Source organism: Stegastes partitus, unplaced genomic scaffold (genome assembly GCF_000690725.1).
Source record: "Stegastes partitus isolate 25-593 unplaced genomic scaffold, Stegastes_partitus-1.0.2 Scaffold234, whole genome shotgun sequence".
Classification (NCBI taxonomy): domain Eukaryota; kingdom Metazoa; phylum Chordata; class Actinopteri; family Pomacentridae; genus Stegastes; species Stegastes partitus.
Genome location: NW_007577965.1, coordinates 84,544 through 97,794, shown reverse-complemented (window position 1 = coordinate 97,794; position 13,251 = coordinate 84,544). Strand labels below are relative to the sequence as shown.

Sequence of the window (13,251 nt, the reverse complement as noted above, 5' to 3'; positions counted from 1 at the left end):
GTGATGTTACATATCAGCATGCTGTGTGTGTGTGGTCTTGGTCTATTGATTATTTACTGACTATAGCCTCTTATTTTTTGCTTTAGTGATGTTACACCTGAATTAAAACAAAGAGAGAAAGCTCACAGGTGATTGTTGTCCACGTGTTTGTGTGCAACAGGACTAAAAAGCTCATCGTAGATGTGATTCGGATTCAAGCTGGTGAGACGCTGCCTGAAATTCTTGAGACTCCGGCTACGGCACCACAGGTGATCGTTTGTTATTCTTGTTTTTTCTTACCCATATGCCCAATATCAACAAGAATATATGCAATTAATTTTGTTTTTGCTTGTTATTTACAACGTAATTTGTGAATTTCTTATATGACGTAATTCCTGAAGGAGTCAGAGCATATTAAGATCATAGAGCGCAGAGCAGTCCAGGATGCTCAGACACCAGAGGGTCTGAAGAGCAGCCCAGCAGTACTGGAGGACAGCCAGCTGCCTCTTGAGCAGAAGAAGAGGAAGATCCTGAGGAACCTCCGTAACCTGGAGCAGGCTGGCCTCGTCACTGCACACAACAAATACCAAGACCTCATCAACGACATAGCAAAGGTTCCTAAGCTGCTCTGTTTTCACATCTAAAGATGCATGTCTTCAGTATTCACCTCTCAGCGGTGTCTAACTATTACTGAAAATGGTTCCTGACAGGACATTCGCTACCAAAGGCGCTACAGACAGAGGAGGAAGGCCGAGCTGGTGAAGCTCCAGCAGACTTTGACAGCACTCAACTCAAAAACTGTGTTCTACCAGGACCAGATGAACTACTATGACACATACATCAAGACTTGCCTGGATAATCTCAACAGGAAGTGAGTTGTAGCTTTATTTTTTAAGCCTGGTTCGGATAAAGGGTTTAAAAAGTAATTAGTTTCATTGTTTGCATGGAATGTTCTTGTTCCCTGTAATCTGTGTTTTGATGCCATAACCAGATTTCTTGTCGTTTTACATATTAAATGACTGTTTTGTGTATCCAGAAATTCACGCAGATCTATAAAACTGGACAGCAAAGGAGATGATAAGGGCAGTAAGAAGTGGAAGCCTCAGTCTCTGAAGTACACAGCGGCGAGGCTGCATGAGAAAGGAGTCATCCTGGAGATAGAAGGTCTTCAGACAAACCAGTAAGTTGAGTTTTTCGTCAGTTCTGTCAAAAATAATAATAAAAATGTTGATCAAATGTAAAGGCAAGACCCTAAAATATTGTTTATACTGACTTAACAAATTTCTGTTGTTGCTTTCATACTGTGATGTGCAGAGGAACTTTTGTTGTAATGCTGATCATCAAATCTGTGCCTCAACCAACATTCTTGTTGGGTCAGTCTGTGTTATTTCAGAATGGGAGTTGCTTGCATCTCAGCCTCCGGTTTGGGGTTTATGTGTTTGTTGCTTGATATCGAATACTAACTGTAAAATATTTGGGCTGTATTTTGAGAATTTCATATATTTTCAGACCTGTGAGTTTTTGTATTTTCACCCTCACCTCTGGTACCATTCTAAATGTTTAAAAAAAATCTATATTTTTGCCTTCCCCATGCCGTAAAATTTGATGAGGACACAGACAAAATAGTTTCCAGGAGATCCAAATGATCCCATGGCTCCAGTAGACGCCAGTTCTTTTATTATTGGCCCTGGGGGAAAAAAAAAATGCAAAAAACAAATTGTGGTATTGGGGCCCCAGAAAGTTTCTGTTAGTGTATGTATTAATGTATCCATATTTCCTACTTGGAAATACTTGGTTGACATTTTTTTGTGCCAAGTATGCTAAGCCAGGGCTCCAGTTTTTTCCTATTTTGACATCCTAAGATGGTGATGTGAGCTCACTCATAGGATCACAAAAACTAATGTGCATAAGGGTCTATGTATTGTTATTATATGTACAGAGTTACAAGTTGCCTCCATGTTTCTTAATTTTGAAATTTAATATCTAGGGGCCTTAAGAGTTGGAGAAATGTCAACCAAAGACTACATTTTAGAAAGAAACATGGGTACATTCATATATATGCTCTTACATATTCACATTCTGGGGCCTTTTTGGGTTCCAAATAACACATATATAAACTCTGAACAAAATTTAGGATGGTTCAGCAACATATTTCCTGAATTCTGTCTAGTGTGACTATGACCCTGTTGCAAATCACTGTGTGTCTCCATTTAATGCTGGTTAAAAATGGACCATATCACAAGAGAGAGGAAAAAAATGTGCATCTATTGAGAGCAGTGAAAAGAAAACTATTATTAGAAGTACTACTCATCTGGATGACATTTATCTTCATGTCCTGTCTCACCTTTATTCTCATGGCCATTACTATACTCAGCTGAGACCGCAGCCGAGAAGAAGTGAAGATACTTTTACTTTCAGACTAATTATCTAGAAATATGAAGCCCCAAACTGCCAACACAGGCAAAATGAGGTGTTTTGGAGTTTCTCCAAAGGGCTGTTAAAATTCCAAAAATCAGCTATAATTTTGAACATTATGCTACTCTCCTGTGTGTCCCATGCTGTACTGTTATTGTCTTTTTAATCTCTCAGGTTCAAAAATGTCATGTTTGACATCTCGCCCACTGAGGAAGTTGGAGATTTTGAGGTGAAGGCCAAGTTTATGGGGGTTGAGATGGAAAAGGTCCAGCTTCATTTCCAGGTAAACATTGCACGAGTGCGTCAGAACTTCATGAAATAAAGCAGCTCAGTAGTCAGCACTAAACCTTGGTGACAGATGGTTAAATTTCCTGTCCCCCCTCTCACTGGACTACTGGCAGGATTTATCTGGGAAATAAAGCCAGTATTTTCCAATTCAGACTGCAGTAATAGACCTGTGTAGTGATAAACACTATTAAATATGAAAAGATCAGATAGACAGTACAGTACAGTATGAATGTGTCATTCCAGACTAGAGCAGGCTGTAAAGTGATGGCTGCATTGATTAAGAGAAAGAGAAAGTAACTTTATTATTGATGCAATATTTTCTCCAATAGTCACATTTAAATCTGCTAAATGTGCTTCACATCTGTAGAAATAACTTGGAGTTGACAAGTTGTTCTGTTGGAGTTTCTCAGAGGATCTGTTGTATGTTGTGTGCAGGACCTCCTCCAGCTACAGTATGAGGGTGTGGCCGTCATGAAAATGTTCGACAAAGCCAAAGTGAACGTCAATTTACTCATCTTCCTCCTGAACAAGAAATTCTACGGAAAATGAGTAAATATAGAATATCATGGAAAAAAGCAACACGAGTGGAGGAGGAAACAGGTTGTGCCTTCTGACAGTACTGAGTTCGCTGAACAAAACCAAATTGATAAGAAAACATCACACGGTGCAAGACAGCGTTTTGTTTCACCTGCTGAGAATTTGATGGATCACACCAAAAAAATTTGTCTGTATTTTTCCCACATGGTGATTGTAAATGTAATGTATTTTTAAGAATTAAATTGTAATGGTATTCATGTTTTGTATGTAAACGATACAAGGAAATACATTGTTATTGTGACCGTGTATGTCGAAAACCTGCCTCCGTGGCTTCATGAAATACTATAGTTTACCAGTGCCTTTTAATTAAAGCGTTTAAAGAAACATGTTTTAAGGAATTAAACATTCAAACATTTTAAAAACTACAACTGACATTTTTAATTAACTATATAACTGACTTCTAAATATGTGCATAATAAACTACACATGACCTAAACTGTTTTTTTTCCCAGTTGTTTCACATATTTCTATTAACATTTCCTCTCTCAGTTGATCAGACAACCTCCCCCTTTGAAGAAAAAATATTTTGTCCACTGGTACGTATTATTTCTCTGTGAAGGGGAGGAGATGTGCAGTGACGAGGAGGCGGAGTATCCTCACTGGCCTGCAATAACTTGTTAGAATCTGATGGGGAAAAAAACATTTGAGTGACTCTTCTGGCAAACATAATTTCAACTCACTTGTTCAATATTTGGGGGATCTACAGCGAAACCATGCTTCACCTGTCTGTAGGCGTCTTTGTTCTGTTTTCTCTCCAAAGCTCTGCACTCCCTTCACAAAATGGTGAGTAACTTTCTGTAAAACAATTCACTTTATGCAACGGTTTTTAATAGATTATTGGGTCATATTATGTGACCACAGTTGAAGCAGTTTTGCACTCAGTTGAGGTTTAAAAATGCAGCAGTGAAATTTATTATCACCCTTGAAAATAAAAGTAGGATATTTTGCGTGGATTATAAATGATGCATGAATCAGCTGGAACCCAGTCAAGCTAACAATCTAATTGTATAAACTTGATGTATAAATAAATGTTTTGACTACTTCCTATTTTCCAGTACTGGTGGTTTAAGGGTACCACATACAGTCTGAATAAAAAGAAAGCCACAGGCCCTTTAATAACTACTCTTTATCCAGAGAAAGAAACCTATCAGAGACATTTCAAAACCTGATTAAGTAAAACTCCTGTTGTGTTCTCGTTTCTTGTGTCTCCTTTAAAGGCTCCGTTCTCCTCCCTCGGACTTTTTCTGGTCACTTTGTAACGGTCACTGATGAGCCTATGGACTACATTGACTTGTCTGCATTAGACCTTTTGGGGGATGATGGAGGTTCTGGTATTGGTTCTGAACAGGAGCCTGTGAAAAAACGCCATCATCACGCACAGAAGCACTTTCTTGTCTCAGAAGAAGCCAAAGGATTTCTCCAGGGTCGCCTGGCAACGAGCTTCATCCCGACTGTTTACACCCTGGTCTTCATCATCAGTGTGCCCCTCAACCTCGTTGCCATGGTAATGTTTGTGCGTCACATCCGTCCCAGGAAGCCGGCAGTGATCTACATGCTGAACTTGGCCTGTGCGGATCTGCTGCTCGGCCTGCTCCTTCCCTTCAAGATCGCCTACCATTACCATGGCAACAACTGGATCTACGGCTCCTTCATGTGCAGAGTTGTGACTGCAGCCTTCTACTGCAACATGTACTGCTCCGTCCTCCTCATCATGTGCATCAGCATCGACCGCTTCCTGGCTGTAGTTTACCCCATAAACTCTCTGACGTGGCGAAGCCCTCAGACTGCTTCAGCTGTGTGCGCTGCCATGTGGCTCCTGTCTCTGGGAGGAGTTTCCCCCCTGCTGGTCACAGGACAGACCGTCCATTTATCAGACCTCGGCATCACCACCTGCCACGATGTGCAGGACGTGGAAAAATTGCAGGCTTACTACCTTTACTTCTTCCCCATCTACTCCTCTATCTTCTTCTTCATCCCTCTGATGTTCACTGTCGTCTGTTACGTGCAAATCATTCAGGCTCTGGCAGCAGCCAATGTGGAGAACCGCTCCAGGAAGACCCGGGCCGTGGTGATGGCTGTGGTGGTGCTGCTGGTGTTTGTGGTCTGCTTCACCCCCACCAACATCATCCTGATGGTTCACTATGTTCAGCTGGCCCACAAGTCCAACGACAGCTCCTACCAGGCCTACCTGCTCGCCATGTGTATAGGCAGCCTCAGCTGCTGCCTGGATCCAGTCCTTTATTACTTTGGCTCCTCTCAGTGCCAGAAGCAGGTGGCGGCACTACTCAGGTGTAGGCGACTGGATCGAGCAAGGAGCAGCTCAGAAACACACAGCACAAGATCCAGCGGATGGACAGAGAGCAGCAGGTCATGCAAGATGGAGGGCGGTCAGGCCGGCCTGGGGAGCCAATACAGCAGGCTGGAGGCTTAAATAAACAGACATGAGGAGCCTGGCTCTGAGAAACTCTGTGAACTTGCACACACACATCCACAGTGTGACACATCAGAGTCGGTGTGTATTACCAAGTGCTCAAGTTGAATCAAAACAAATCTCTAGTGCCCTGCAGTGCTGGATTTATTTTACTGAAGCGAGCATATTTGATGTATCAGTACCTGAAAAAACAGTTAGCTTCTATGCTGCTTTGTAATCATAAAATATATATGTGCAGTCATTCTTTTCATCATATTCTTGCTTTCAGTGAAATATGAAAATGAAGCAGTTAGTGCATCTATAATAATGCAGTTTAAATCAAAAAAATGTTCCATGTAATGTCGTATGAACTGCGTTGGTTGCAGACAGAAACTGTGCTCTCTATATGATTTTAATAATGCAATACAGTATCTCATCGTCTGTTACAAGTTCCTTAAGTAAATATTCAAAGTAGGTTGAATCATTAATCACTTGATGTACTGGTGTTCATGAAGCCAAGAATCTGTGTGTACAGTACAGAAAATTCAGTCAGAACAAATAACATTATACGTGTTTTTTCTTAATACAAATGTGTGTATCTCTTTTCTTCTATGTTGCTGCTCACTCAGTGCTCTCTTTGTTGTCGGGACACAGCTCTGGAAAACAACAAGACAAACTGTAAGAAGAAAGCAAATATGACTCTTCTAAATCTACTTATATTTCATTGTGTGAATTTAAAAAAAAATGAAGTTAGCTGAACAAAGACATAAGTAATCATATTTACATATTGCATTTTACAATCCAACATCTCCACCTTGTGGCACTCTCTGTAAGCTGCCGTGTCCAGTAGAGTCACACTTACAGTCACTGCAGGCTGCTGAATAGTAACTCACCTGTTTTGCCGTCGTAGCTGTGAAAGTTCTCCGGGAAGTTCAGGCACCCAGCTTGCTTCTTGAAAATTTCAACATCTTTGGGATCTATTTTTCCTGTCCTTGCTGAAAAAGAAGAGAGGATTAAAGAGGAGAAATTTAAATCTCAATGTGAATGTGTTGACGAGGACCAGACTTACTGAACTGCAGGACGTATCGACCGGTGACGTCCCCGTTTCGAAAGGTGTCCGTCCACAGCAGGCACTCGGAGCAAGTCTGCAGGATGTGTCCTTTGTGGTCTGACAGATTTTCTTCAGAAGAAGAGTGATTGATTATTATACAGAATTCTTTCTTAAACACTTTTGTCATTCAAATGATAGATGTCTTTTTTTTCATCTACACATAACCTGCCTGTAGTTCACTTACTGCGAAATGTGGTGGCAATTCCTGAGACTGTTGCATTCACCTCCCCCAAGATACACCGGTCACTGACGAGCAACAAGTTGAGACACAATTTGGTTTCACAAGCTTTTTTTTTTTCTCTGATACAGTGAGAAACTTCTATACAGTTATATGTAAACTCACAAGCAACGATCTCCCCATCGCAGGGTCACAATTACATTGTTAGAAGTGGGAGACAAGTCGATCCAGGAGCTTTTCAGGGATGCCAGTGCGTTGTGGTACGACTTGGGGTCACCAGCTCCCATGACATACACCCATTTTCCAAATACCTTCATGCAAAAAGATATATGTAGCTTTAACACGATGACTGCACACGCTTGTTGTTTTTACATAAAGTCAAGTTTCATTGGGATAAATAAGACCAAAAAAAAAGTATCATGAGCTCGTCTTACCAGTTTGGGGTCTTCTGGCATAAAAGGTTTGATCAGGTCCTTGCAGTCTGGTGCAGAAGCTGCACTGAAGGAAGTGAGAGTCAACAGAAACACGACAACAGCCAGAGCCATGGTCAGACAGAGGATGGTGCCGAAACCTGCAACAGAAAACTTCTACCGCTGATTCATTTTCCCTCTGGGGTTTCAGACAAAAGAAGTTGTTGTGCAAGTGCTTATACGGGGGGGAGGAGGGGGGGGGTTCCTACATGCTCAAATGCCCCAGTGAAGGTTTTTTAATGACCACACAGAGACATACAGATTTCTTTGGCTTCGCACTGAAAGGCCACCTCAACAGTCCTCTGTTGCCCACACCGCTGCTCCTGAATGAACTCCGGCAAAGTGCCACGGCTCGTCTTGGACCGTTGAAACCTTTAAAAAAGGGACTTGAAGCAGCTTTTCATCAGTAGAACGAAGGTCGTTTCCCTGCGGGGTTTTGTGGACTCCTTGTGGCGACAGTTTAAAAGTCTGACATCTTTTCTTTTTGTTTTTTTTTTAACTCGCCCCTGACAGTGAAGTTACCCGGCAACGCTCTTTGTTGGTGTTTCAGGGAACAGCGGTGCACTTCGGGGGAGCTGTAATAGTTTTGATAAAGCGTTTAATCTTGACATATGTCAGCAGTGTCTGGCAGCTTTCTGTTCTTTTGAAAAAGGACGAAATGCTGGTGCTCATAAACCAGACCCTTTTTCTGAGTAAGTAGAAATAAATGACTTGAACACAACAGAGGCAGAGTAAGAACTTTTTTTTATTTACCACACACAAGCATGGGGAAAAAAAAGTTATATACAAATAATACTAAGTAGATATAATTGAGGCTTTTAGATGGATTTTTCAGCCACCAGATTTCAGATTTAGGAACGCAGACTCCGTATTTCTTACCACTGACTTTACATGACATGAAACCAGCAGGTCTTGAACTCTGTTGCTGCCTAAACCATATGAACAAAAAGTTATTCTACAGCACAACATTATAGCAGTGCATGCATAGATCACATTATAACACTATTTAGTACATATTAAGCTGGATTTGCTCCGATGTGTGGTTCACAGAGCCGTGACCTCTCTGTGCTCTACTTTACGCTGTAGTCGGCTGAGTCTCGGCCTGATCATTCTCTGCTTTCTCCTCAGCATCTGAAGCCTTTTCTCTGTCATCCGGACACAGATCTGAAATAGGAGGAAATCACAGAATGAAGAGCTTTGATCATTGCACCGGGTGCAGGGGAGATGCAGAGCTGCAATGATTGCTGACCAGTGCCTCCGTAGTGGTACTCTGGGAGGAATTTAAGACATTCCGCCTGCCTCTTGAAGGTCTCTAACTCAGAGGGCTCCAGAGCGCCGGTTCGTGCTTTAAAAGAAGCAGCAGAGAGAGAACAGAGGTGTTCAGAATAGCATCCCAAAATATTAATCAGTGTATTATTACTGAAATAAGTGACAAGCGTAAATAAATAAAAAAAAAGGCCTTACTGAACAGGAAAAGGTATCGTCCTTTTGACTTGCCATCAGGAAGCAGGGTGGTGTCTTCAGACAGGAGGCAGTCACTGCAGGTCTCGTAGTACCTCCCATCATGGTACGAACTGTGGCCATGGATCATAACTGCAGGAAAGGGAAGTTGTGGAAAAGTGTTAAAATACTACTAATGTTAATAGTAACCTTCAAAGATGAAAAGAAGAGCTATAAAAAAAGAAAAGTCAAAAAATATTCCAATATTTGGAGCCTTGCATGACTGTTTTTTTTATTTTTATGAAACCCACCTACAGCTGGGTAATGTGATTTAGCTGCATGCATCACCCACATCACAGAGAGAGATGGTGAGTCAGAGTGTAAAAATAATAAAAACAAAACACAGCACATATTTTGAGACACGTACAAGTGGTGTGACTGGTCATTCCTGAAATGGTGGCATTGGCTAAACCCTGCAGGCATTTATCTTCCTTTCTGTGATGAGAGAAAAGGAAAAAAAAAAAACGGTCAAGCCTTTAGTTTACTCTTACAGCTCCAGACAAATTTATCATTTGGATGTGAGAGAAAAATGGCACAATGTTCCTTACAGGCGGTCGGCCCAGTAGATGGTCATGACTCCGTTGTCCGAGGAAGCCGACAGCTCAACCCAGGAGCTGTTCACCGTAACCAGGTCGTCCTTCAGCCCTGGTTGGTCCCAGGAGCCTACGTGAAGTACCCACTTCCCATAGATCTGCCGCACACACACAAACACACACAAACATGCAAAAGATCCACATGGTTGGACTGTTTGTTTTTAAAGAGATGACTTATCATTCATCATAATTTTCATGAGACTGAAAGTTCTTGTTGATCTTGGAAACTGTAATATGATCTCCCCCAAAACAGCCAAAAATATTTAAGCCAGAGAACGTTTTGTTCTAAAAAAGAAAGCAGGAAATATCTTGACTCCCATGAGGAGATCTGCTGATGTTCGGGTGAAATGTGTTAGTTGCACAATACTGGTTTATTTCCATCTAATAAAAAAGACTGTTATTTGTTAATAATTGTAACTAAATTAAAAAAATGAAACTTTCTACCAAAAATCTGCAGTTGCTTGATAAAAACACATAATATAACCATTACATTTCTATGAAGTAGCCCTGTGATAGACTGGTGTCCTGTCCAGGGTGTCCCCTGCCTTCACCCTAAGTCAGATGGGATAGGTTTCAGTCACCCCGCCACCCTAGTGAGGATTAAGCGGTGTATAGATGATGGATGGATTTCTGTGAAGCAGGCATGTAATGAACTCTGGATTTCTAGAAGATGCATCAGTGTGCATCAAACTAAACCTGCTTCAGGTTCAAGCAAAGTGATAAACCAGGATAACACATGCATTGCTGCACAAATGCTGTAACTATTAATGACAAACTGTATATTTTAAGACTTCCAAGTCACATCTCCAGAGACATTTGTTTTATTTCTGGAAAGATTTTCAATCAATTGTTGCAAATTCCAGTGAAAGTAAAATTAACTGCAAAGCACAGCTCAGCTTCAAGCCTCCTCACGCATGACCAGCTCATAACAAATGATCGCTGATACTCACGGGGCTGTGGCTGTCCAGTACCAGAGGCTTGACCAGCTCTTTACAGTCCGGTTCAGATGCGGCACCCAGGGAGGCCAAAGCCAGCAGAGCTACAACCAGCTGTGCAGCCATGGCTCGAGACAGCAGGCAGCCAGAGAGCAACGCTAATGTCAGGGATCCTGCCAGCTAAAGCCTCCACAAAGGAACTGGGGGAAGAGTTCTGTAACGGTGGGCTGGGCCACACACACACACACACACACACACACACACACACACACACACACACACACACACACACACACACACACACACACAGAGCTGTTTTTTTTTCCAACTCATTACCTAATTACTTAAATCTAAACCTGCACTACTTGCCAAGCCATAACTCTTACCTGAACCAGACATTCATCCTAAAATGTAATCATTTGTATTGCAGTGAGTTTGCTTTTTGTCTCCACAATATGTCTGTGTAGACAGATTTATGTCCCCATAACATAACACAAGCGCACACACACATATTTTCTCTCGCTCTCTCTCCTCTGGGGATGAAGTGTTTCACTTTTCACATCCAGACAGCAGGGGCTTGTGTCCTATTTATCTTGTTACATAATAGCCAGCTGGCAGAGTCTGAATAGCAAGACCCCTGCATCTTTCAATATGCGAACACTCCCTTGCACAGAGTCTCTCTCACACACACACAACGGCAGGAGAATAGAAAGAAACACACACACACACACGGACACAAACACAGAAACCTCTCCTGTGATTTCCCAGTGATAGCGATACCTTCAAAACATTATGCACATTTTCATAAACTACTGCTAATTGCCAATACAGTGTACATCAGAGCGAGTATTTGCTACACTTGTGCTTTCAGTCAAAAAGCCCCATTTGCTTATGATCTATGTTCACATTTACTAGATGCAGACAGCCCGCTGTCTGATCTTTATTTATCATTATTTAGTGTCTACAAACTCCTAAAGGGTAAAATACGCAGCATAAACCATAAAACCGTCTGCCTCCTCTGTAACCAAAATCAACCTTGACTTCCTTTGGTACTGGCTCTCAAAATAAACAAGTGTTATTTGGTGGCCAAAAGCAACAAAAATATAAACTAGATATCAGAAGAAAAAAAAAAAAAGAAAGTGGCTCCAACAGAGCAAACGGACTCGGCATGGACGGAGCTTTTTGTTTTGTCAAACAGACTCAGCATGGACATTTGCGTCTTTGACATCAGATCTTTTCCTCAGGGCAGGTGCAGTATTATATAACACTCCTTCACTTTTTTTTTTCTCTCACTGAAATAGTTCAGAGATGGGTTTTTCTGTTCTTTTTCTTTTATTTATTTATTTGTAGAGGGAATAAATCCTCACATATAATAATGATAATAATAAAAAAAATAGCCCCATAGTAGAATACAAGATGCGTTAATGTAATCTGGGAAAAGGGAGCTTTTAAAGAATGAAAAGAAAGTTAAAAAAAACTAAAAATCACTTTTCTTCTTTCAGGGTGATCACCGTGTCGTGCAAAACAACTTGTGAAAGGGCTTCATTCCAGCTGAAGTTTCTCACAGCCATGTGAAACCGAGGCTCTCCATCTTTCAAGAGGCCTTTCAACAAGCAGACAACATGAAAAGACCGCCGTCGAGGCCGGACAGGAATAAGCATGAATGAAACAATCAGCGAGCCCTGATTAGTATTTCTATCTTTTTAGTCACAGTGGCTGTGACTCATAAAAACACCCTTACTCTGCTGCAGCCTGTTCTGGTCAGCATTCAGTGGAGGCTACGCAGTCGTGTCAGCGATAAATGCCAACAGCCAGAACGTACAAATAGATCGTATTGATGCAAAACAGAAGCATGCGAACGCACAGTGTCCTTTTATTAAGCTTTATGTGAAGACAAGAAAAGATCTTTTTTCCATCATGATTTAATGAATCTGCCAGGAAATGTGAAATCAGTCTATTCACTTCTCTTTAATACAGCAAAAGGTATCTACAGAAGATAACAGGTGTAATGATGGATAACTGCAACAGTCATCTGTCAACACATCTAAGTGGTACAGGAGGATTTGTCAATGAAAGGAAGCACATCTGGATAGAAATTCGAGGACAGATTTGAAGGGCAATAACAGTGTTTTGTCTATTGGTTTTCCTTGGTCATGTCTGAGGCGGCCTCCTTCTCGTCGGAGCACAGATCTGAAACACAGGAAGAAATTCAAGCTGGTAAACGTCGCATTCTGGTTGCTGTTGTGCGTAAAGACAGAATGAGAGAAAGTGAAAGAGAGAGCATTCTACCTGTATTTTCTCCAAATTGGAAGTCTGTTGGGAAGTTGAGACACTCAGCCTGTTTCTTAAAAACTTCGAGATGAGAAGCGTCCAGAGCCCCAGACTTAGCTGGAGGGAAGAGAAGGAAAAGTTATTTCATCGACAAGTCGAAACATCTGCAGTGTCAAATCAATCATTAAGACAGTTAAAAATGTTGACAGTGCTGACCCTCCACAGTGAAAATCTTAACATGTCTATGTAGTGTTTTTCAGGAAATAAGCAGTCAACACCATGATTGGGCATTTCTACCATCAAAACACAGATTCTGACTTCCAGAGTTTCACACGGAGCCAATCCTGTCAACTACTCTTCATCAAAATTGTTTCCATTTTAAATATGTATGGCTACATTTCTCCAATATCCCAACTTGGCATTTTGTAGCACAGAACAGTTTTACAGTGTTTGAGCAGAGTTGTAGGTGAGCTGGTGTGCTCAAGCTGCAGCGAGTGCAGAGGG

At 41.4% G+C, this 13,251-nt stretch overlaps 3 protein-coding genes across 3 annotated transcripts in view; 2 read left to right on the top strand and 1 right to left on the bottom strand.

The window, feature by feature from the left end:
* Positions 1-3,715, top strand: part of iqgap2 (IQ motif containing GTPase activating protein 2) — a 35,531-nt gene extending 31,816 nt beyond the window's left edge. The window contains exons 33-38 of the mRNA XM_008281451.1: positions 161-248; positions 381-593; positions 690-850; positions 1,016-1,159; positions 2,569-2,677; positions 3,118-3,715. Coding sequence (XP_008279673.1) covers positions 161-248; positions 381-593; positions 690-850; positions 1,016-1,159; positions 2,569-2,677; positions 3,118-3,231 — 829 coding nt within the window. The 3' untranslated portion in view covers positions 3,232-3,715. The remainder of the gene's footprint in view (positions 1-160; positions 249-380; positions 594-689; positions 851-1,015; positions 1,160-2,568; positions 2,678-3,117) is intronic.
* A 74-nt stretch (positions 3,716-3,789) lies between these two features.
* f2r (coagulation factor II (thrombin) receptor) lies at positions 3,790-6,275 on the top strand. Its single transcript, XM_008281449.1, has 2 exons — positions 3,790-4,062; positions 4,497-6,275. The coding sequence occupies exons 1-2, from the start codon at positions 3,993-3,995 to the stop codon at positions 5,708-5,710; spliced, it is 1,284 nt and encodes a 427-aa protein (XP_008279671.1). The 5' UTR covers positions 3,790-3,992; the 3' UTR covers positions 5,711-6,275.
* Positions 6,276-8,173: 1,898 nt separating this feature from the next.
* Positions 8,174-10,677, bottom strand: LOC103357060 (uncharacterized). The gene is made up of 6 exons (XM_008281448.1): positions 10,492-10,677; positions 9,497-9,639; positions 9,316-9,383; positions 8,913-9,041; positions 8,698-8,793; positions 8,174-8,612 (listed from the first exon to the last, which is right to left on the bottom strand). The coding sequence occupies exons 1-6, from the start codon at positions 10,600-10,602 to the stop codon at positions 8,524-8,526; spliced, it is 636 nt and encodes a 211-aa protein (XP_008279670.1). The 5' UTR covers positions 10,603-10,677; the 3' UTR covers positions 8,174-8,523.
* Positions 10,678-13,251: the final 2,574 nt, after the last annotated feature.